At 38.6% G+C, this 26037-nt stretch overlaps 1 protein-coding gene across 25 annotated transcripts in view; it reads right to left on the bottom strand.

Annotated features, from left to right (window-relative positions):
- The window catches only part of rims1b (regulating synaptic membrane exocytosis 1b), an 81515-nt gene that overhangs the window by 52462 nt on the left and 3016 nt on the right, over positions 1–26037 (bottom strand). For 17 of the 25 annotated variants that reach the window (XM_079849388.1, XM_079849390.1, XM_079849389.1 and 14 more), the window contains exons 2-3: positions 15037–15250; positions 11796–11816 (exon numbers count right to left, since the gene is read on the bottom strand). In XM_079849388.1, coding sequence (XP_079705514.1) covers positions 11796–11816; positions 15037–15250 — 235 coding nt within the window. Of the gene's footprint in view, positions 1–475; positions 1074–11795; positions 11817–12693; positions 12706–15036; positions 15251–16580; positions 16770–26037 lie in introns of those variants that run through there. The other 8 variants (XM_079849391.1, XM_079849396.1, XM_079849393.1 and 5 more) reach the window with 5 other exon arrangements.

Raw genomic sequence — 26037 nt, 5'->3', positions numbered from 1 at the left:
TCAAAGCCTATTGCAGTACATGACAGCTGCTGTGGCTCTTGTCCTCCAAAAAACATTTGGATGAGAAGAACCACCTTTATTTTTTTACTGATCTCAGTGATTCTACAAGCTTCAGAAGGAAGCCAGAGGTCTGTAAAATACAAAACTGTGTAAATCACATGGACACCCTGCAACTGACACTGCATATTTTATCAATTGGATAAATGGCGTGAGAACGCAAAAGCAGATATCACCCAAATAGCCTGTAATGTTGTAGTCATCTTTAGCGCTCGATGATCGCAAACTGGTTATGAAAGCAAGAGCTTATATGGTGCACAAAAACAGGATGTTTCGCAACAGACACAGACACAAATGCTTAATTTAAGCAATAACAATCAGTTTTATGATGTTAAGACAGAGGATTTATATTGCATAAAAGTTTGAATGAGAATAGTTTGACTTTTAACTATTCTATGCTACAAACACCTGTACTCACATGTCAGCATCCTCCTTGATAATAGATCCCCTCTCACAGGGTCAACCTTCAACTCCATGAAAATCCAATACAAATTCTTTGAAGAATCGCCAGTACAAGATACCTTGCCGACAAATGCGTTGCATTTCGGTGTTGACCCGATCTTAAAGAGGAGAAAGGCTGTTCTAGGACAGGATGGATATGAGGGAGAGTGAGAGAGAGGGGAAGAGAGAGCATCATGGCCTGATTGGATCCAGTTGGCACGACTCCAGCATAATCTGAGGTAAATCAGATGTGCAGAGGCCTACAGCTGTCAGCCAGCCAGAGAAACACTCTCGGGAAGGATTAGCAATCCCTGCTAATCCCACCACGCTATTGCTAGCCCTTCACCATTATTCAATCCATTGATGAGACAATGCTGCTGCGCTCTTCCCCTCAATGCCATGGGGAAACTACCATTGATCAACATTTATCTTGAAAAGAGGGACCACAGATCTCAATTAAAAACTATCACGTGCTCTTATTGCTAAACAGAAAGTAATTCACTCTTATTGGTGAGAACTGGTGGCAGATCATGATCAGATGAGTTTGTTTAGGAACAGAAAAAATCAACACCAAATGTTAATGTGCTTCATATAAGACTAGATGTGTAGATGGCTGGATTACTCATCACTAGTTTTGTGCAGTCGAGGATGGGTAAAATAATCCAAGGCTTTAATCCTTGAATTAGATCGAATTCAAGCTACATGCACAATGGAGGATTCACTTTCTCTCCATTTATTTTTATTTTTTTTCTCCAAAGGCCAGTTCACAACAATATCCAGGGCAAGCTTCTCATCTTGTGAAGGCTTGATTCAAGAGCCCCTCTCCCATCTAGAGAACTGAGGAGAATGTAGGCCACTAAGGCCTGGCCATTGTTATGAGAGAGAGAGAGAGAGAGAGAGAGAGAGAGAGAGAGAGAGAGAGAGAGAGAGAGAGAGAGAGAGAGAGAGAGAGAGAGAGAGAGAGAGAGAGAGAGAGATTAAATCAGAGAGAGGTCAAGAACAGTGGTTTTACTGTATTCCTGAATAGCATGAATAGGATTTTCTTGTGCAGGGGGATCACTAGAAACTAAGTATCAGAAGACCCAATAAAAAATCAGACAGCAAACAAGCACAATTGAATTTAACTGCAGACCTGAGGTCAGCACATACTGTATGGAAAGAGAGAGAGAGGGATGAGAGAGAGCATTTTGTGTGTGTACATTTATATGGGTGTAAATTAACTCTCTACTGTTCTCTAAGAGAAAGTGTGCCAGCCACCCCCTGCTTTGGTGAATTCTGTTCTCCATGGTAACCAAATCAGTGAGAGGAGACTTACACAATGTCCTCTACAATGTAACTCTCCAGTATAGAGAATCATGAATATCACAATTATTTGCACTTTTATTTTCACTTTTAATTTCACTATTTCACTACTTTGAATTTAATTTCCTAAAGACTAATCTCATGCAACTAGTTACTTAAAAACATGAGAATGTTAATTAAGATATTTTAATAGTGTTTCATATTTAAACTTCAGTAACAAAAAAATATGTTATAGTTGTTCAGTTTGATTCATATCTGTGAATCATTCAAACGGTTCATGTCAGTGAATTCAAAAGTTAGCTAGTTTGCGGCATACCTCAAAAATGTTCACTGAAGTTCCTAAGTGTAATTTTTCATATATTAAAAATAATTATATATATATATATATATAGAGAGAGAGAGAGAGAGAGAGAGAGAGAGAGAGAGAGAGAGAGAGAGAGAGAGAGAGAGAGAGAGAATGGCTAATAAAAGCATTATGTGCCTTCTTTAGTGCCTTCTATTTAAACTTCCTTTAAACCTCTGTGTGACTAATTATAAAATCACAGAAAAATAAATGACTTTATATTTAAAATTATATGTAAGGCTAAAACCATTTTCCAAAATTACATTTTTACATATTACCCTTGATCCTTTTTTAGGGTGCCATCATTTATAACTGACTTTGTCCTATTAGGGTAAATTATTTTTAAATTGTCTGAAACTTCACACACATTCAAATGAATTTTCACTATCTGAAAAGTAGTAAAAAAAAGTGTTTCAAAAAACATTCAAAAGCTTTATTAACATTCCATTTAATATTTTGCTACTATATTTCATTTGTAACTCATATGTAAAAATGTCAGAAACTTGACAAATTCAGATTCATCTTCGCTGCCTGTAAAGTATAGTGAAACATGTCTTTAAGTGTTAAAAAAAAAAAAGTTTTTTTCTTGGAATTCCAAATCAATGGTTGTAGCACTAGTGAAAATCAACAAAACTCTTCTTTTTCCGTGTAGCCCACACTTTCCACACGTAACTTGATTTCGACTTGTTTAGCTATCATCTTTGGACCATTAATAGGTAGTGGCATATTTCCTGACCTCTGGTTGTAGTGTGGATCACATCTTCCAAACTGGCATAGGATAATGCACCAAAATGCCTGACTTTCACAACAATATATAACTTATATTCTTTATCTCTGTCATCACCCTCACTGCTTCTATCCTCCTTGATCTTCAACTTTTTTGTTTCTAACTATGACCTTATTTTCTGATGCACTGCCGTCACTATCATAAGTACTTTCTGGAAAAGGTACAGCTTTTCCTCTCTGTCTTCTATAAACTTACCAACATCAACCTAAAACAAGCAAAAAGGCTATTATACAGACTGCCAGTACTGAGCAATAATGCTAACTGCACAGAAAATATGTATCCCCTAAAACTTTGGTTTTACATATGTAGGTTGATATTTTAGAAAATTGTAATTTATGCATTTCCTAGTCGAAAATGGACTCACAATGGAGCCTTGAAAGCATGTGACCTATGTGCTAATGTCTCCTTCACTTCCTTGTTGTATTCCTTACGCTTGAACATAGATTGTTATTTTATTGGCTGAAGGGGATGTCATATGATAATACTAAAATGAAATTTTTGGGGGGTTGAATATATTATTGATTATTGTATTTTAAATGAAAATTTCTCTGCATAATTTATAGGCTACATGACGATATAGCATAGAGAGTTAAGTTTGATTAATTTCTGTAAATTAGTTCTCTGTGAATAATTTCAAATGGTTTGTGTCATAAATGAAATGGTGGAAAAACAATTATTAGTTTGGATTTTTTTACACAAAGATCTTCACTGAAGTTTTTGCATTTTTTATCTATTTAAAGTATTGGTAAAATTATGTGAAAAGAAAAGTTAAGATTTAATAATTTCTGTAAATCAGCTCAAACTGTTTGTCAGTCAATTTAAAACTTGATTCAATGACACATTTGCATTATAACTCAAAAACGTTAAATGAAGTACGTATGTGGCATTTTTTTATAGTCTATATTTATAGATAAATGATCAAAAGACTAGCAACTATCAAGGTACACTTTGATCTATCACTCAGCCCTAAAAAAGTGAATATAGTGATATGACTAGCTTTAAAGGACAAAAGCAGTAACATGATACTGAAGATAAATGAATGCAGGTGGGACTGAGAGGAAAAAGACAGTCTATTGCATCTGCAGTGTTTGGAGAAAAGGGCTGGGGCTCAACTGTGCTAGTTCAGAAGAAATGGGTTATGAAAAATAACTGCCTTCCTCTCAAAAACTGACAGATCTGCTGACGCAGTGTCCATTGCACACCTCAAAGAGAAAACTTGCCCATACATCACAAATACACACAACTAGGATCCAGCGAAGCACTCAAGGGACTTTTAATATTAAAGAATACATACACCTGTGTCAGGCTGCCTATATGTCAGTATAGTTTAAAGGGGTCATATCATGAAAAACCAAATTGTTCCCTGATCTTTTGAAAAATACATATTTCCCAATACAAATGCCCCATTCTGTTCCAGAAGAAATACTATCCATGCAATTATAGCTGCCACACATCAATCCAGACACATCATACAGACTCCTAAAGGACTTTCATATTTGCTTGGCCAGCTCAACCACTGGCAGACCAAAGGAGGACTAAAAGGAGGAATAGCATGTACATACATCAGCATTTGTGCACTCTGTGTAAACAGAACAGGGATAAATAGATTCCCTATAGCCAGCTGCTGGTCAGAAGGGATTGTTACACTGGTAAGTAAAACTCATTCCTTTTCCAAACAACATGGCTAATGGCTAAGCTAAGCAGTTTTCACACTAAAAGGCTGCTAGGAAGAGATTGCTTCTTTATCTTGTTAAAGCCAAAAGCATGTTGCTCTTTTCAAAACATTTCCGCTGCTGAGCAATTATGACATACTGTATGTACAGGTAAGGGCTTGATGGCTAAACCCCAAAGTATACTAATATATGTAGTAAAAAATTTGTTTTTAATATAAAGATTGGTAACACTTTATAATAAGTATGCAGTAATAAAGTACTTACAAATCATTATATATAATATAGTTACAATAGTTAATTCATAGTTAATATATTGTAGTATATACATTGTTATTTATTATATATGCGTTGTATATATTTATAGGCTACATACCAAATAGTGAGTTCCCTTTCGAGGAAACTCGCACTGCGTTGATAGCGACACAACAACACTTAACACTCTTACCATAGAATGACACGACGCGTACAGCAAAACGACGCGTACACATTTTTGCGTACAGCAAAAAAAGAAAAAAAAAAAGACGTGCGCTTTTGTGTGTCTGTATCCCGCCGCCAATTGTGCTTCGGGACACATTGTTTTTTAGCGAATGCACGCTGCATTGTCCGCCCCGAAGGCTTTGGGCCAGGCAGTGTTCGCGTCCGCACACCGAAAGTAGTTTTCGATTATTCCCTGCCGGTCCTCCGCTTAAGGGTGTCGAAAACGAAACCGAAGGAGCCTCCCCTCCGTGGAGCCCTCAGGAATTGATGTCTGTATACCACTGCCAAGTGCGCTCGGGACACATCAGTTTCCAGCGAACGCATGCTGCAGTGTCCGCCCCAAAGGCCCCAAAGGTAGCGCTCACATCCGCACAATCATTTAAAAATATTTCCTGCCGGTCTTCTGCTTCAGGGTATCGATAACAGCGCTCGAAAAACAGATCAGATCTGAGGACTGGTTTGTCACGATAGATTTAAAAAATGCATATTTCCACGTATCCATCCTTCCATCTCACAGGAAGTTCCTGAGGTTCGCTTTCGGGGGAGAAGCGTTCCAATATCGGGTTCTTCCTTTCGGCCTAGCACTCTCCCATCACACCTTTACCAAGTGCATGGATGCAGCCCTGGCCCTGCTGAGGCTCCAGGCCATCCGTGTGCTAAACTATATCGACAACTGGCTTATTTTGGCTCAGTCTCGAGAACTGGCAGTTTGGCATCGAGATGTCGTCCTTGGCGACATTCAGAGCTTGGGGAAGAGACTCAACACTAAGAAGAGCGTGTTGACACCAGCCCAGCAAACTATGTTCCTGGGGGTGGTGTGGGACTTGACTACGATGCGGGCACGAATGTCTCCTGCACGTATCGAATCCATCCTGGCCATGGTGACCAGGATAAAGCACCATCACTGTAAAACAGTTTCAGAGACTGTTAGGGCTCATGGCAGCTGTGTCCAACAAGATACTTGCTGCACACGAGGGCTCTAGTGGTGGTTGAAAACCAAGGGGTTTTCCCTGAGGGGGAACACATTCTGCATGATAAGGGTTACGTGCAGATGCCTTCGTTCCCTATCAGTGTGGAAGAAACCTTTGTTCCTTTCCCAAGGCCCAGTGCTGGGAGCGCCATGTCACAAGAAAACCTTTTTGAAAGACGCACCCTCACCCCACTCTCACTGGCTGGGGCGGTCATGGATGGCCGCTTTGCGAGAGGTCTGTTGCAGGACCATCATTCTTCTTGGCAAATAAATTGCCTAGAAATGTTGGCGGTCTTCCGGGCTCTAAGGAGCTTCCTCCCAGACCTCAAAGGTCACCACGTTCTTGTGAGAACAGACAATATGTCGGTGGTGTCCTATTGGTGTCCTGTTGCGCTCTCTATCCAGACTGGCGCATCAGATCCTCCTGTGGACCAGAATCGGGGGGCGATGTGGTGAAGTTAATATGCAAGAGGTTCGGCCTAGTGGATGGGGATCTGTTCGCATCTCGAGAGACGACACACTGTCCACTGTGGTTTTCTCTCACGCATCCAGCTCCACTGGGGTTGGATGCCATGGTGCAGATGGCCTGTATGCATTTCCCCCGATCGCTCTGCTCCCGGGAGTTTTGGAGAGAGTCAGTCGCGATGTGGTCAGTCTACTCCTGGTAGCCCCATTGTGGCCGGCCTGAGTATGGTTTTCAGACATAATATCACTCCTGGCGGGACTCCCACGGTAGATTCCCATCAGGAGGGACAGGCGGAAGGCTCAATATTCCACCCTCGGCCAGAGCTGTGGAAATTGTGGGTCTGGTCCCTGAGGGGGCCCAGTACCTAGAAGCCGGTCTGTCGGCAGGAGTGGTCGATACTATAATCAGCTCCAGAGCTCCGTCCACCAGAAAGTTGTACGGCCTAAAGTGGAATGTTTTCTCCACTTGGTGTAGAGAGCGTGGCGTGGACCCAGTTAACTTCCTAGTGGCTTCAGTGCTGGTGTTCCTCCAGGATCGCTTCTTTGCTGCTCTTACCCATGTCAACACTTAAGGTGTATGTGGCTGCCATTGCGGCTTTCCACACTCCACTAAGTGATGCGCCTTTGGGAAGACATCAACTGGTTGTACAATTCCTTCAAGGTGCATGGAGGATGAGGCCTGCGACTCGAACCAGAGTCCCCACAATGGGATCAGGCAGTGGTTCTCGAAGGGCTTGTTGAGGCCCCCTTTGAACCTCTGGAGTCGGCTGCGGTCAAGAACCTGTCACTTAAGGTGGCCTTTCTCCATGGTGTCCTCTAGAGCCCTCCTTTCAGGGGCAACTATACATGAGGTATGTGATGCAGTTGGCTGGGCCACTCCGCACACATTCTTAAGATTCTATAGTCTGGACCTTCCTTCTATGCCGGGCACACGAGTGCTCTCGTCCTAAGTTGTGCCTGAGACAGCGTCATTCTAGGACAGGCAGGCTTTGTTGTGGCATAGTGGGCATTTCGTTCCCCATAGTGTCGTTATCGATGCAGTGCAAGTTCCCTCGAAAGGGAACATCTCGAGTTACGACTGTAACCATTGTTCCCTGAGAAGGGAATGAGATACTACGTCCCTTTGCCATGCCTCCTCCTGCCTGGGAGCGACTTGCTTCATCGCAAAGCTAACGCTGTTGTGTGCCGGAGTCCCTTTGTAGCTTCCGTGTATGCCGGCACACGTTACGTCATCGCAACGCCAATAGGTTTGGTTTAGTTTAATTCATACTTCAGATGTGCTACGCTAAGTGGCATTCCCCATAGTGTCGTTATCGACGCAGTGTCTCGTTCCCTTCTCAGGGAACAAGGGTTACAGTTGTAACCCGAGACGTTTTCATTCATTGTCACTGTAATTAACACAATTATTATTGCTTAATTAGCTCGTAGTAAAACTATGTGTTGGTTTAACTTAAAAAGTAAGTAACCTGAGAGTTCATTTAAATTAATTCAATGAAGGAGATTGGTTTAATCAACAGAAACTCAAAATATTATGTTATCTGTGTCAGGGTTCTGTCAATTTGGTCTAGTTTATTCTTGGTTTCGTGACAGAGCCCTGACGCTCATGTATTTTTAAATCTGCACCTGAGCATGCGGTTTCGAGCGTGGTTTTCGGATTCCGGCACTCATGTCTAGTTTGGTTTCGGTTCCGTGTCGGGGTCCGGACACTCACGCTCCATGTCTTGTCTCTCGTGTGAGCGTATGGGTTGTGTGTTCATTCACTATTTGTGTTTGTGTACTGTTTGCTCCCTATTTATTCTCCTTGTGTTTCCAGTCCTGTTCCAGATCGTTATCATATGTTTACCCGCTGTATGTTCCCTCTTGTGTGTTTTCCTGCCTTTTGTCAAGTCAAGTCTTGCTGTCAATCTATCTACTTTTCTTTTAAGGAACACTTAATACTAATGCAATTACTGTCTAATAAAGGTTGGTTTAAAGCACTTAATTAATGACATTTTCCAATTTTCCTTGACCTAATCTAAAGTGAGAACTATATGCACATCTAATCTTCTAATTATTACCAGGATATAAAATCAGCCTCTTACTTCTTCCCACTATCAGTAGGTGCGTTGACGCCATGTTGTAATTACCGTAACGATTCAGAACTGTAAAAAGGTATCATGTTCTTGTAGATCTTACAGTTACAATGTGTAAATTCGTAATTTCATGAGAGTACCGCGAGAGTGATTGAAATTACGACATGGTGTGAACGCAGCAAGATCTTCGGCATGCAGTGTGGGCTCTTCCGTTCAAATGCACTGTGAGTTATGGTTAAAAACAGTGGGCTCTCTGGTTTGAATGCAGTGTGAGCTTTGCTTTATATACAATGGGCTGTCCTGTTCGAATGGCAGCGTGGGCCTACCGTTTGATGCAGTAGGGCAGGGCTATTCAACTAGCTACATTCGAGGGCCGGATTATCAAATCGAAAATTTGAGGTGGGCCGGTGGGTTTGGGGGTTAAATAACATTATTTATTGAAACATAACTGTTTCAATAAATAAGCTAAAGTAAACCTAAAAAAGTATTTGTATTTACTTGGGTACCCAATGTGGTACCCAACAGTATGGAGATATATAAGACCATAATAAATAAAAATTTGATAATTTACAGCTGTGTACAACTATTTTCCTTGGAATAAATTAATTACTTATACAAGCTCACAGCTATTGGTAAGAAATAAGAATTATTTTATTTATAATTGTTATGCTTAAATGAAAATATTCTGACAGTGAGACTTGATAACCACAGGCCCACTGTATAAAAAATGCCTAAACACAGGTTAAAAACTATACGCATGTCATAACAAAAATGAATTATATATTCCTCTACCCATCTAATAAATCGAATGGTATATAATATATTCAATATAAATATTCCACATTTCTGCCCAAACCATGGTAAATTACTACAGTATAATAATAGTAAATAATAGTGTCCGGGACCGGGAGTAAACGCAACTCCGTGCTGGGCCGTGCTGAAACAACTAGTGAAACAACTGAAAACAGCGCTATTTGTTGTTACTGTACTGACCGGGAAACCGCTTCAGATGATTCAGTTAGTTTCAGACCATTATGCAAGGACGCTTAGAATGAATCGAAACCAAAATAATGATTAATTCACAAATGATTGGTATCGCTGGTTCTGTCGACAGAAATACGGGACACACATAATAACTGCTGAAATATTCACACGTAAAACGCATATCAAACTAAATTAACCGCACCGCCAGAAAAAGAGGAGGAGGGAGGTTGGTGCTGTTGGGCCAGATGGAGATGATTGGCGGGCCGGATTTGACCCGCGGGCCGCCAGTTGAATAGCCCTGCAGTAGGGGCTCTCCCCTTCCGAATCCCAGTATGATCCCTCATGTTTCTTATCATGGGGGCTCTTCTATTCGGATTGCAGCGTTAGGAGGGAATGGGAATGCCATGCAAGTTATTTTATGGTTTCCTTTCCCGCCATCTGTGGGGGCCACACGTCTTGATTTTGCAGAGTTAGATGCACGGGGGCCAACTTTCAGGGTAGTCAGGCCTGGTCTTCCTGGGTTAGAAGCTCCTGCCCCTTCTGTGACATCGGTGACGGTGAGTATCACGTTTTATAATTTCTAGGCTCCATGTTGTGGATTCAGTGGCGGGAAACTCTCCAACCTCAGTGACAAACCTCCAGTCCAAATATAGCTCCAGTAGGAGCACGATACTGCCACCGCAGTGCCCCGCTTAACTCGATACTGCCGCTGCAGTGTCCCACCATAACTCCAGCAGGAGCTGCGCTAACATTCCTTCCTATTTAACTTTCTTTCCCAGTTTTAGATGGGCCTTCTGGACCATTGAGCCTAATTACATGTGACAATTTCACTTAAATAGCTATAAGCATTTTGATTAGGTAAATACTGCTTGTTGTCCAAATTATACTTTGCAATTTTGGGGGGCAAATCGGAGCTTAAGTAGCAAATACTCCCAGGCCCCTTCATAGCGGACAGCAAGCCAAAACTGTTTACCATGTACGCTCAGATTATATGGGCACACAAACTCGTGAAATGCACATTTGAGCGACTCAAACTCAGAGCATAAGCAGTGAAGAGATTGTGTTGAGCAACATTTACTGTGAACAGAACTTCTCTTAGACACTGAAAACACCGGATCATGAGCTTCTCATGTGAAAATGAACACAGTGCCACACTTCACTCTGAAACATGTAGCATACTGTATGTTTGTTCAATTAAATCACAGTCTTTGCGATTTGATTATGCAATTTAAGTTTTAATTTGAATAATTGTTCAGCCCTAACTTCTGGAGAGAAGTAGCACAGACACTGGACAAAGATAAAACTTTCAAATGTGTCAGCCGCCTGGGATCAGGCACGATGTCAAATGAAGAATACTTTCAAAGTACTTTTAAAATACTTTTAAATGTATGTGAAAAAACAAGGTATGCTTTGAGATAAGTGCCAACGCTGTTGGAGACATCCACAGTATACAGCTTAAAGTTGAGCTCTTTAACAACATGATTAATTAGAACTAAGCACATGATGTTCAGTATTATATGCTAAAAAAACAAAAACAAGAAAGGAAGGATATTTTTATTTCAGCAGCATAAATTCAACACCAATACTAGTCATTCACAAAGTTACGACAAGCACAAACACAGTAATAAACAAAGACACCTGACAGACAACACATTACACACATAATAGCACAAAAACACACAAGTCACAAGTGCCCACTGGAGTGCAGGGTAAGTATTTCTCTCTGAGTGCTTTCATAAATACTAACAAAGTGAGTTGCGAATATGACATTACCATATCGGCAGTGGTAAAACCCTGAATTTTGACCTTGAACTTTCACCCCGTGGCATGCCTATTGCAGTCCCAGGGCACAAGCAGGTGCAGTGAACATGCACAGATAAGCATTCTCTCATCACTGGTAGCACTTTAAGTGAAAGGGAGTCCATTCCATGTTTGGAATCATGTCTCTACTGAGAATCATGTAGAGCACAGCTTATGTAGTGTTTAAGTTAAACCCATTTGACTAAAGAGCAACCAGTTGTGAGACATCAATATTCCGACCAATCCAAATACCCTATTCCCCTAACCCCCTTGCTGTGGCAACTACTTCGGCATCCCTGGCGGTAGCAACAAGGAAGGAAGGGGGATGGGGTTCAGCCAACACATGCTAGTATCCTATTAGCTGGCTCTCATGAGGAAATAATTGGTGGCCCATGCAGAATCTACAATACTCAGAATGTCTTACCCTGTCTTTCCCTATGAGACACTTTGCATGAACAGAAGACAAATAATGGGCGCAACATTAGTCAAATTTTGTTTGTGCTCAATATAGCAGAAAAAGAATCAACAGAATTTTTTTGCAACATAAATCAACAACAGAGGTTCAATTAGGTGACAATGCCAGTAAAATTCACTGCTCTTTTTTGCAACTAAAAACTATGAATTCTTGTGCAATTTACAGTGAAATACAGTTAAAAGACATTCCCAGATGTACATTCATGACATATGATTACATTTATTTAAAAAGGTTTGTTTATTTAAGTTTCTTAGGTTGTTTCCTAATGTGTTACCTTTTATTGCATTACTGCATTATTTTAGTGTTATTTGAGTTACCCTGATGGTCTTTTGTCTTTGTGAGTATGACCCTGTGAACCATCTATATATGAGTATTGGCCAAGTTTTATGGACATGCCACTTACAATGATTTATCGTGGCTTTCTATTATGCCACCTGAATTATTATGGTGCTTCTCAGTAAGTTAAAAGCAGATTTTGGTAGTTCAACTGGTTATATTTACATTATATAAATAAATGAAATATATGCTTATAAGTTGAGCACATAAATGCCAGAGCATAACACCTGAAGCATTGTCACAGTATCTCTTAAAGTGAATTTCTGGCAACCACAGCTTCCTTTTTTTACCGTAAATTTTGTGCGATTTTTTTTGTATGAACTCACTTTTTCACTGAAGAGGGAAAAGATTCAAACCACACACTCACACATACATACATACACAACTACTTATATTAGCAACAGAAATGGCATTAGTCCATTCAGTCCAGTGATTGTGCACATTCAGACGTAACACTTCCCTCAAATCACATTAGTAGAGCACACAACAAAAAGAAAAGAAAAACTCTAACCACTTTGTCCTCCTTGAGTCATGCAGTCCAGGAAGCAGAGAGTGAAAGACAAGCAAACAGAGGTAGAGGGGGGTTGGAGGTGGAAGAAAAAGTGTGAAATTAAAATTGAAAATAAATGGTGAGAAATGGAAAGAGAGAGTGTGTGAAAAAGAAATGGAGGGAGAGAAGGAAGAGTGGGTGGAGGGGAAAGGAGGTGGGAAAGTGTTAGTGAAGCAATCCAGTTTTCTCTTGTGCGTCAAAATAGTCATTGAGAGTGTCAAGGGCATTCAAAAATGTTTTAATGCTTGTAATAGTAATACATGTAACACTGACATATTGAACTGTAACACTGCCATTGACATATTGACATATTGAACTTGAAATGTTATCTGTGTGATCAGATGTGTTTTTCTATACATAACGGCAGACATGTCCAACAATGGTCATGTATGGCTCTATGCTAAAGATGAAATGTGAGAACAGAACACTGACACCTCTAGACATGTTTTCCACTCATACTAAAATGAGAATGTCACAAAACACAGATGAGGGGTCCAAGCAACCTCACAGGATGCTTGTCTATAACTGTGAGGCCTCACTGAATCTGTGTCTGTGCATCATATTTGTTACACAAATTGTGTTTGATTTGGGAGGTCTGCAGCAAATCCTTTGGATGATTGAGGTTACATGATTTTTTACCTGTAATGCCCCCAACAGGGAAACACAAGAACAGCATGTGAAGGGTGTGCTCTATTGCAGTCCTGGCCTTTCAAAGGTGTTGATTGATCATGGGTGCTGGCTGGGTGAATTTGTAACAAACTGATCTTTACTGTTAGAATTATCAGAAGGAATAAAATAATTTTCAGAAGAGGATATGACTGATTAGCATAAAAGTGGGTCTGACTGAGTGATCAAGACCCAGAAACCCTTTACTGGATAAATAAACATGCTTAAAAAAACTATCATACACCTGCGCATACACTACTTTTTTTTCCGCCACTCTGTTTTTTACACACACTAGTCTTGCTGCGATAGTCAGTGTAGTCAGTGTTAGTGGTGTACACAGTGTTCAGTCACACACCGATTACACTTGCCCACAGCGGCACTGCCCACCTTTGCCGTTTAGATTTTTTATAGTAATAAAAATTATTTAGTTCAGATACTACAATTAAAAACTGAACACGTCAATTCAGTGTGAGCCAAACAAGAGTCGCAGCACAGATCAGCAGCACGCGTCAGATTTATTTTATCACGTGACGAGTGTTAGGCCAGCTGACTGACAAGAAGAGTGAGGCGAGCTGACTGACAAGACGATGGCGGAAGATTTGGTTTCAAAGCAAAATGTAAAAGCGCCTATTTGGCAATATTTTCTCATTGTACAGTTTTGTTGTTGTTTTTCATTAAAAAGAATAGTGAACCGACCATTCAAGCAATTGCCACCACCGAATTCGCTAAAGCTGAAAGGCATTCATAAGCGATTTAAAAGCGAGGTGGAAAAGAGGGGAAAACTCCAACGTCTTGAAATTGATGAAAGAATGTTCATTTTTGGACAAACTAACACTACAATTTATTGCTAGACAATGATCTAAATCTAAACATCCAATTTCAGCTTAAAATTGCCAATACTGGCCAGTTATTAAAATGGTGGCAGTATACTGTGCATCACTAATATAAACAGCATTATAAGGTTGAGCTGCTTTAAAATACTTTGTCATATTATCAGTATCCACAGAACACTGCTTTCAGAGTCCCACTGTTACGATTCCTTATTGAAAACTTTGGGTAGGGACAGTAGGGGACCTCACCCAGCTGGGCAGGACGGAACTAAGGCAGATTGTTCCTCAGCATGCCCAGTGAGATGAGTCCAATCTCAGGTAAGTCACTCTAGAGGAGGGATGGTGTCTTTAGAGACAGCAGGCAAGGATGAGCTCTTAAAATAGACCCTCGCATGTTGTGCTGCTGGAAACGGTCCCACCTTACCCTGCTGGTGCTTAGCAAAGTCAATGAAGATTTCACTCAAAGAACGGAGTCTTTATAAAGCTCAGAGGAGCTGTGGGTGGTTTGGATTTCGCAGTTTAAATCTATAGACTTGATTGGATAGGAGAAACTGAGATTAACTGTTTGTATTCTGAATTTGGACTTGCCAATCCCTCTAAGTTCTATGATTTATACAGATTCAGTAAATTCCTCAGAAGGGAATCAACCAAACAACTGATATGTAGTTACAAACAGTAAAAGACTAAAGCAAGCATTATGAAACAAATTAAATATTCAAATGGTAAATGATGAGTCAATGGAAGTGACTCCACAGTGAGAAAGACAACATGGAGGATGAGGAAAAACAAGCAATGAAAGGGTCCTTACATTATTCGAACGCAACGACACTCTTCCCCCGCAGCGGGCGCAGAACTTGGTCTGGCAGTAGGAACACAGATGCCCACAGCCATCTGCAAACTTGGTTTTACGACAGATGCCACAGGTAGGTGCATCATCTTTATGGACAGCCTGCTGTCGTTTCGTTTCTGCTCCAATCTTCTTCACCTGCTCCTTATAACTCTCAAACTGCTGGTGCAGTGTCCTGACATACAGAAAATACGATGGGGAGAAAGAGAGAGAGGGAAAAGAGGAGTGTTTGTTAGTTTTAATGTATTGTTAAAAAAACAACCAGCATTGCTATTTGTTAACTACAAATAAAACTAATGAAATGTAAAAAAAAATATATATATATATATATATATATATATATATTGGTAATTTAATATTATATGAAAAACTTAAGCCAAAATTAGATATGTTGCCTTGGCAGCTAAGTGAAATAAATAAGTTTAAGATGAGGCACTAAAATTATTAAAAGTAAATAAAAAATAAATTAAAGCTATAGACAAAAAAAAGACAAATGCACAAAATTACTAAAACTTCAAATCAAAATGAAACTGAAAATATAAAAATCTATTACAAAATATGAATAAATGGTAAATACATATTAGGGCTGGGAGAAAAAATAAATTCACCTAGCTATCACGATTTATTTTTATTTTGTTTTATTTTTTGAATCGATATTAATTCAAATTCAATTGCTCTATTTTTTTCCTTGCTTGTAGATGAGGTTGACAGAAGTTAGCCACTTTCATTCCAACAGAGGATGAAATGTGTCGTTATCGAGTGACGTAATATCCCAAGTGGACGCGTGGAAGAGACGTGAGACTGAACGCACTGAAAAGCCCTCGCGCTACTCATTTGCTGAGAGAGAGATAAGACAATAGAGCTGCACGATTCAACTAAAAGCGTTATTTTCCAGATGAAAATTAACACATTGAAAAGACATCTTGGCGACGTACATGAGCTATCTGGGTGATGGGCAGTATTTAGCACATGTACAACATCATATTATATCCGAAATGTGTCATAGAGAGCGTATCAGTCTGTAAAACCAGAATTACAATCTGAATTGTAACCTAACTCCAATTTGTTTGTATTCTCCCTTCACTGGAATGAAATTAAACTGTTAATGAATTGCCAATGAGGCGCTGCTGTCTGCTTAAAAAAGATGGGGCTTCATTCCAGAAACATTTCTCAAAGGAACAGCACATTAGCATAACAGTTCTCTTATAGCAAGTGGTTAGCAGATCTAATGACCACGGTAAAGACATTAAGCTATTTGAAATGATTCCCCTGAAAAAAGACACAGCTCATTGTAAATTGTCAATTCATTGCATGCATTTTTCTATAAAAGTTGCCTCCAACACTATAGGCTGACAGGTAACCGAAAAGTTCATCTTCACCTTCTGACCAAGAGCTCACTGTTTCGTTCAATAACGTTTGTCATTTGAAAATGTACATAGGCTTACACTGCAGTAAAAAATATTCTTCAAGAAATAAAAAACGCAAAAGCAAGTGCAAAGCATCACCTCTGTTTGTGACGAACAGCCATGATGCGCAATTTCCTCTCAAAATCCCAAACCTGCACAAAATAGCGACTCCAGAATCCACTGAAACTCACTAACAAATGCACACTTCCCACAACTTCTGGTCTCCATGGCTGAAAATGCTAGCATTCTCTCTTGCTTGCCCACATTTGCAGCTTCCCTTCTAGAATCAGACAGCAGACTGCAGTCCCAGGTATCTGGATGGAGGTTGTGACTTTGGGGAGTCTTGGCTTGTGATGCTATATTACACAGTCAGGATGAAACCGTTACGTGGGAAGTCGAAGGCGTGGCGACAAGGATGAATCATTGGCAGGAGAATCAAAGAAAAGAAAAGTGACCTCTTTAAAGGAGAACTCCGGTCAATTTTAACATTGAGCTAATTTTTTTGTACATTTGGAGTGCTGTCAATACAGAGAACAACGACAAAAATCGGTGTTGCCTACACCGAGTTATTCTATTTTTAAAATTTGCACCCTGTTGACTTCAATGGGGCAAGTACTAAACCTGCTTTTAGCCTCTTAACATCCTTGATGTGTCATTACAAGTGCACAGAAAATGTGAGTGATTCCTTCTGAGTGAACACGAGTGAATCTGACTGCAGTAGATGTGAAAGATATGTATAAAAATGATGTTATTTAAGCCAGCGCAAATACCTTTGTTTACATCCTGTTTTTCGGTTGAAGTCCAAAGTAGTCGATTGCAGAGTTCACACGCATAGGTTTAATACCTATGATCACGCGCGTGAACTCGGTAATCGACTACTTTGGACTTCAATCGAAAAACAGGATGTAAACAAAGGTATTTCCGCTGGCTTAAATAACATCATTTTTATACATATCTTTCACATCTACTGCAGTCAGATTCACTCGTGTTCACTCAGAAGGAATCACTCACATTTTCTGTGCACTTGTAATGACACATCAAGGATGTTAAGAGGCTAAAAGCAGGTTTAGTACTTGCCCCATTGAAGTCAACAGGGTGCAAATTTTAAAAATAGAATAACTCGGTGTAGGCAACACCGATTTTTGTCGTTGTTCTCTGTATTGACAGCACTCCAAATGTACAAAAAAATGAGCTCAATGTTAAAATTGACCGGAGTTCTCCTTTAAGGTTATGTGTGGATATGCTTAAGGAGATTTATGGACATTTCAAGTGCATTATATACACATATTGAATTACGTTGGCGAACAAATCTTCTAAATAAGATGACAAGACAAGCATGAAAAATGTGTATGGTTTTCCAGAAGAATGAAGATTATAAACATGAAGTCATTATTTAGGGAAGTAAGACAAGCACTATTAGGCAAATGGATAAACTTCTTTAAGTTCACAAGAGCTAGATATTGACTGGTAAAGTCTAACCTCAGAGAACTGTCGAGAGATGACGTTGCTTTCGGGTCAGTGCTCTCAACTGGGAACAACTGTCATGGTATAGCAAGAGACCAGGTCTCCAGGGATCATGGGAACACAAATAAACCAGCTCTACAACTTTCAAAAACCGTTATTATTTACTCGCCGTGATACATGTCGTTTCAAACCTGTGTGACTTCCTTCAGTAGAATAGGCCTATAAGGTGAAATGTTGAAGAATATGCTGGCCAGTCATTTTCATAAAATAAAAGTCAATGAGGACTGAATCTGTCATATCCTTTTTGTTTGCACTGCCTTAATTTATGCTTATTCAAATAAATAAATCAAAACATTTCATAAAAATTTTCTTTGACTGTGATACAGTTACAAAATGATAGAATACCAATCATGAGAATCACCACTGAGACAAATTTGAATGACAAAAAAACGTAAGGATGCTTTTAAAGATGCTTAAGGTAATGTGTGTGTATGTGTCAAATTTGTGTTGAAAGTGTGGGGTGAAAGTTTAAGATTGCTTTGTGTGAGAAACAAAAAGTGATTTGCTAATCACTGAGAGTAGATAATCGAGACAGTGAGTTGAAATCGAGAACTAGATCCGTTCATAAAGAATCATTAAAACCGGTTTTGTGAACTGGATCCATCAACCCACTGAAAAGATCTGACTCGGAATACTGATTCGTTCACAAATCAGACGTTGCTACTTCTCTCAAGAACATTCCAAAGAGAGTTAGGATGGAAATCAAAGGTTTGGTGAGTAAATAATGATAATACAATTTTTTTAGATTAACTACTCTACTACTACTTTAATCCTGAAATCTCTTCTAGTTGAGCAGTTTTGTTTAACATGATCTCACACTGGACAAGAAACTCAACTGTAACCATTAGAAAGCTTAATAGAAATGTACAATTACATTTTTCTGTGTTTCTGTGATGTGCCACAAGTTAGAAAGGTTTCTGATACTGAAGCTAAATCTAGATCCACTGATTCACTAATATACAGTACTTGGCTGGTCATTGGACCACAGTAGAAAAAACATCAATACATTTTTGTTGGAACAGACTGAGGCTAGCTCTAATGGTTGAACTTTGGTCTTTCTACACCTTCCCAAAAGGCAAAACAAGTCCTAAAATAGTTGCTTAACTCCACGCCTCTGATTCACTGTGAGGTACTTGTAACTTTGTAAACTTGTAACTTAACTGTGCTAAATCCTAGGAGCATACCATAAAAGGAGATGTTTTAGAGACTCAAAAAGACTATATATAAATATATATTAAGATATCAGGAAACCTGAGAACTTTGAGCTTTCCTTCTACTAGTCAGAAAATTCCCTGTGGGACTGGATAACATGGGATGACCTCATTCTGCCAAGAAAGTAAGAGACAACATAAGGACACCCCAAATTCCTGTTCAGAATTCACAGAAATGCAAATGTCCCAACCTGATCAGATTTAACGATTTCATCAGAAAATATTAACAATTATAAAATTGCTACGCAGCATTACAAGAGTGCTAGAATACAGTCCAGCAACAGAACTGAAACTTTCATTGTTTGTATCATTCCACTTGTCTGTTTTACATGTGCACATGCTCTAGTACGTAAGAACAAGCTTATGATTTAATCTGGAAATAAAGCAAAATAACTGAGAAAAATGAGAATTAGTCCTCAGATGCCATGTCCGTAATTTATAACAAAAAATTGAAATCGGATTCATTAAAAGAAGTTATTATTCCACCATGTGCGTGACATCATTAACCGATGTGGTTGAGCGACAAATTTGCGACAGTACGGTTTCGGGAAACAGTCGTGACTAGCTAGTTGATTTCTTCAACAATGCATTGTATATGGTAGTTAAGCAGCGAGTTACATCGTTGTATGATTAACTCACCCCTCTGCATTAATGGTGGGGATTTATCACTGATACTTTTTGCAGGTTATATTGCTACACCACTCTTTATGAGTGAGTAATTGAATCATTAACTCCACAGACTCATTCAGGAACAAAACAAATGACTGTCTTTAAGAGTGAGTCAATGAATCATTCACTGAAACACATCATTCAAAAACACTGACTGAATTAACACAGAAGCATACTACTCTTACTATTTCTGTTAAAAAAAAAAAAAAGTAAGAGTAGTATGTTCTTCTGAATTCGGCCACAAATTCATTCAAGAACAAAACAAGTGGCTCTCTGAGATACTCACTAAATCATTCACCAAAATGACATCAAAAACACAGATTTATTCAGGAATGCAAATAATGTGTTAAGTCTCAGATGCACAATGGATTGACTTTGTTTGGAACCATTTTTTGCTGGAGGACCAAAAAATGACGCACTAATTATTGTGTCTAAAATATAACTTACGCAATATTAAAACCATTGTCAAACTACCTAGTGTGAAAATGATCACTTGTGTGTGTGATATTGTTGAATTAAAAGACAAAGGCTGAGGAAATTGTATAAGTCTGAATAAGGAAAATCCCCTCTAGTATCTGTATACTGCGTACAGCTCCTCATTGCTCTAGTTTTCAAGACCCATGCATAGCCTTAAAATGCCCCTCAGACATCAGAATTTCTCTCTCTCTCTTTTTCTCAGACATGGCCTGCTAGTAATTATCACCCGTCGATTACATCAGAAGGGGAGGTGTGAGCAAGACAGCAATGAAGGATGGACAGTTGGATGAAAAGATAGGGAGAGAGAGAGAGAGAGAGAGAGAGAGAGAGAGAGAGAGAGAGAGAGAGAGAGAGAGAGAGAGATAGAAGGACAGGGTGGAAAAGGGAGGAGAGCAGAGAAAAAGGACTATTTTCCATCTCGCTGGCTGATTCCCGGCTGCCGCCTCGCCTGGATGTCTCTTTTTTTCCCTCTATTTTTCACAAATTAATTGAAAGTGTCCAGTTGGATCAGCACTCAGAGCCCACATACACACAGAAAAATAGCCACACAAACATGACTCAACCCCAAGAGGACTTCCCACCCATTTACGCTTTCAGTGAGTTTACAGATGGAAAATACAATTTGTAGAATGATCAGTAGTTACACCAAACTAAAAAAAGAATGTTTCTTCCAATATAGCCTGGTTAAAATTATGCACTGCAGACTTGCACTTTACATGTTGTGAAATTCACTATAACTGTGTATAAATATCAGAGAAGTTCATTCATAAAAGTAAAATCTATATTTTCACCCACCATACATCCATTTGAAACTAGATACAGAGGAGTGGAAAGAAAGACAAGTATCGATCATTCAATCAGCTCATAAGTTAACATCTATTCTTATCCATGAAAAGAGAGGAAGCAATAGAAGAAAAACAAGTAGTAATAATGAAGGAGAAGCTGAAGTCACCATGGCCAATGGTTACAGAAAACAATGTTGCATAAAGTATCCAATAGTCATACTTAAGTAAATATTAATATAAAATAAAAAGTATACATTTACAGAAACTGGCTCAAGTAAAAGATAAAGTAGCTCATGAGAAAAAAAGTAACTGATATTAAATCTACCAAAGTATCAAAAGTAAAATAAATGTTATATATAATCGCACTGTAACCGATTGAGGATATGTAAGAATTGACTCCCACAACTTGTAGTCAGAAGTTTACATAAACCTTGCAGAATCTACAGTTAATCAGTTCATTCTTATTAAAAGGAGAAAATAATAGTTCACTCAGTTTAATAGTTTACATACGCTTCATTGATTCTTAACATTGTTTCATCATATGGATGATCCATGACTTTTTTTATGTTGTTCATGAGTCCCTTGTTTGTCTCGAGCAGTTAAACTGCCCACTGTTCTGTTCTTTAGCTCCTACTGAGGGGCTGATGGGAGACAACGATGACTGGATTGCAAGAATGGCCGAGGACTGGAGAGGACACTGAAGAGAAACACAGGGACTGACAGATCCCATTAAATCCATTGTAACAGTTTGGAGAGGAGGTGGGAGAGGGAGGCTGGGAGGGGCCAACGGGTCTGATGAAGGCAGAATCAAAGGAGGTAGCGAATCCTCTTCTCCAAACACAAAACAAACGGAGATGACTTGTGACAATAAGTATTGGTTGAGCTGGAAAGAGACTGACAGATCTGAGTAACCCCTCTCACTGTTTTGATGGTGCCTGGGGTGCTCAACGTTTACACTTTTGGTGGAGATAAACTCATAAATTACATACTAATAATATTCGTCAATAAACAATAAACTGGGTTAAAAGAATGTATTTTAACATAAAAATGCATCTTTAAGTACAGTAACAAAATTTGTACTTTGCACAGCTGATGAAAAATTACTCCCACATTTTTCTCTTGCTCATTTACTCCCATGATCTGGCACTTTATCAAAAACACATCTGTTCTATTAATCCTATGGCAAACAGCATAAACTATATGCTATAATTTTCAAACTTTTATATTATAGTATTATTATAAAGTTATTCTATATTATTAAATATTACATGTGGGTGCAAGTTCCAGAAAAATATAATGCCTGTATAGTAAACAACTTGGAAAATGGCAAATATAAATACAATATAAATTTGATACAAAATAGGAAAATCCATTAACTACCTCTGAAACTGTCTCAGTTGGCAGCAATTCATGATGATTTACATTTATTCATTTAGCAGATGCTTTTATCCAAAGACGCTTTTTTTTTCATGATAAAAGTCAACTATATCCAGTCGTCTCAAATGAGAAATAATTATATTGCATGTATGAAAGGCCTGGAATTAATATAACGGCAGCATCTTTTATCTTGTTTGTTGATTGTGTTTGTTGCTGTTGGAAAGTTTTATGTATTTATAGACTGCTAAAAGTGCCTTTAGTGCCTTTTGTAATGGACTCTATGCCTACTCTCGTATTCTCTCTCACTCACTCTCTACCTTTATTTTTCGATATTCACTGACAAGATGTCCGGTTTCCTTTTCTGATATTTTTTTCTGAGTTGAGTGGTTTTAAAACTATTCTTCAAATATACTGTATGTGTAGGTATAGCCATGTATATATATAGGCCTATATTTGCAGCACCTTCACTGATGCACTGATGTGATGCCATTTGTGATTGTATTGGTGAGCATTACTGTGGTAAACTGGGCATTTCTCTGACTGGTCAGACACACACATACACACACAATTCCCGGGCAACCCATGGAGAATGCTTGGTCATTAAACTTTCATGTTGTTGAGTGCTAAAAAAGCAACTTTCCTCTCCCTTTTTCCTCAGACACTTTTACTCTTTTTACATCATGTAAGAGAATGCTCTGTTTTTATAGGCATATTCCCAGAATTTCATGATAGCTATTACAAGACACCTTCAAGACCGTGAACTACAGCCGATAACAGTACTGAATCATGATCAATCATCCACTAACTAGGTGTCTCAAAGGAGGGTCAAATGACCTTAACACTTATGTGCAAACATGAAATGGCTACTAACCGGTTGTTGCAGTTACTAACCAGTCAATTCAGTGCTTAATCAGAGCAGTTTTAGTGTTAAAAAAGAGCAGATGAACCTCTTCACATCTCAAAGCAAACAGACTTATAATGTTATAAGCCGACTCTTGCTCTCATACAATTACATGTAAGTGAGAATTCATGAGGGAAGGTAAAAAATAAACAGGTTAAAAATAGACCGCGAACATCTAGAGAAGCCCATGACAAGCTAAATTTTTAAATATTTCAGCAATGACTTCCAAGTGTGAGCTATTTTCAGCTTCAATTCATAATTTAATGCCTACGTTTTTCCTCCCAGAAACCATGAAACCTTCCTTATATGCTAAGAAAAAAAGAAAGGAACAAGAAAAGATGATCCAACAAACTGATCTTTTCAACAAACGGATTTCGGTAAGACACATTATCTTTTTATAAGGACTTTTTGTTCTGCAACAAAGCTACTGTTTTGAGATTGCAGTCTGGCAAGAGGCTGTCCTCAACAACTGAACCTATTTCATAAGTCTAGAAGGAAAAATGGCTGCCACTCTTTCACTAGTAGTCACATTGGAAAAGAAACAACGAGGGCTATAGGACATTTTTCTAAAATGATGCGAATTAAACATCCTCTTACCTTCTACTGTTTATGTGGGATCTAATAAATTATTATCTTGAAATATGCAGGTTTTGTATCCTCAGACAGGCATGCTGCCTTTCCAAAGGCCCAGCTAACAAAAAATGGAATAAGAAAGTTTCGCTAGCATTCCCAATTAGTTATGAAAAAAATATTTTTGAATGTTCTCCGAATGTTTAAAACATCCAGTTTGGATGTTAATGCGGATGTTAAGGGAACATTCCATTTTGCAAACATTATGGGAATGATCCTTTTGTATGTTCTAAACATTCTGAAACAAGTAGCAACAACATGTCAAACTAAAACATTTCAGGAAGAAAAAACTGTATACATGATGTATAAATAAAGTTTTTGTGCTATCATTTGTGCATACATTAAAGATCAGATCATTTTGAACAAAAATGTATTAATGTTACTAGAAGAACCTCACCAGAACGTTAAGAAAAGTTCTGAGAACATCAGAAACAAGTGATGCAAATGACAAATTTAAGAACAAAAATACCTTAATTCGCAAAAAGTGTTTATGCTCGCTTGAGGTGGTTTTTGACTTGTGCGAAAAAAAGTTAATGTGAATATTGGAAGATGGAAACACATTTGCTGAATAAATTCTGACGTAGCGAACATTAAACCCATGTGACTAATTGTCTGTTTCCACTGATGGTGTTTTATTTACTGTTGGTTGCTAGGTTACCAATACCACCATCATACACTCGAACAACTTGATGGAAACACACCTAAATCACATTTGTTTTGCTTTTTTTTTTTTTTTTTTTTTTTTTTTGCTTTTGCAAACTTTGAAAAGATTTGTTTCACGTTGGAAGGAAACCCAGCTATAGTAGCTCACCACTGAAAGCCAGTTTGATCCTAGCCTTTGAATAATCCTAACCCCTTTTTTTTCTGTACAAAGAAACAGTCAAACACTTGTACAAAGTACACAACTCCATTACTTGAGTGAAAGTATAGATACTACTGGTAAAATATTATGCCTTTACAAGTGAAAGTTTTAAAAACAGATTTTTACAATCTTACTGTAAAAGTACAGGAGTACTTGCTTTAATAAGTACTTAAGTATCAAAAGTGAATTTCCTTTTTTACGTCAACACATTTTATTATTGTTGCATTGTTGTGCCATCAATGTGTTAAGCCAGTCAGTGATGCTCCATCCGACATGCTAGCATATGACTACCTTAAACTCAAGTAAATGTACTTTGTTACTGTCCACCTCTGCACTAGTGTTCATTTTCACTGGAAACTGCAGTGAATTGTATTTCTAGGTAAAAGTGACATGATATTTGTAGAATATTATATATCCTATATTTGTGATCCTGGATAACAAAAACAGTCACAAGTCGTACAGGTATATTTGTGGCAAAAGCCAACAATACATTGTCTGGTTCAAAATGATCAATTTTATTATTTTATGCCAAAAATAATTAGGCTATTAAGTAAAGATCATGTTCCATGAAGATATTTAGTATATTTCCTACTGTAAATATATAAAACATTTATTTTTGTGAGTGAATGCAGCTCAATCGTGAACATAAATGGACAACTTTAAAGCCGATTTTCTCAATGTTTAGATTTTTTTGCACCCTCAGATTCCAGATTTTCAAATATCGGTAGTTGTATCTCGGCAAAATATTGTCAATTGTATATTGCCATATACTTTCAGATGATGTATAAATCTCAATTTCAGAAAATTGACCCATGTGACTGGTTTTGTGGTCCAGGGTCACATATATAACAACTGGTGACGTTCATTTAAGTTGTGCTTGAAACTTGTGATTAAGCTTTTGTTTTTTTTTCTTAACTTTGCATGATTATACAAATGTGATGTGAGCACATTAGCATCTGTGTGAGATCGTGTATGTGACGGCACATATGCAGTGACCTGACCAGGTGTTGCATTCACACACACTTCTCAATGATTAGCTCTGACCTGTTCTCAAGGCTGCCTGAAACCGTATGAACAGCTTGATTACAGGGCTTTATCTGTCCCAGCTGGCCTGATCTCA

Source organism: Squalius cephalus, assembly GCF_949319135.1.
Source record: "Squalius cephalus genome assembly, chromosome: 2".
In the NCBI taxonomy this organism is placed as follows: Eukaryota; Metazoa; Chordata; class Actinopteri; order Cypriniformes; family Leuciscidae; genus Squalius; species Squalius cephalus.
This window is presented reverse-complemented; position numbering and strand designations above follow the sequence as displayed.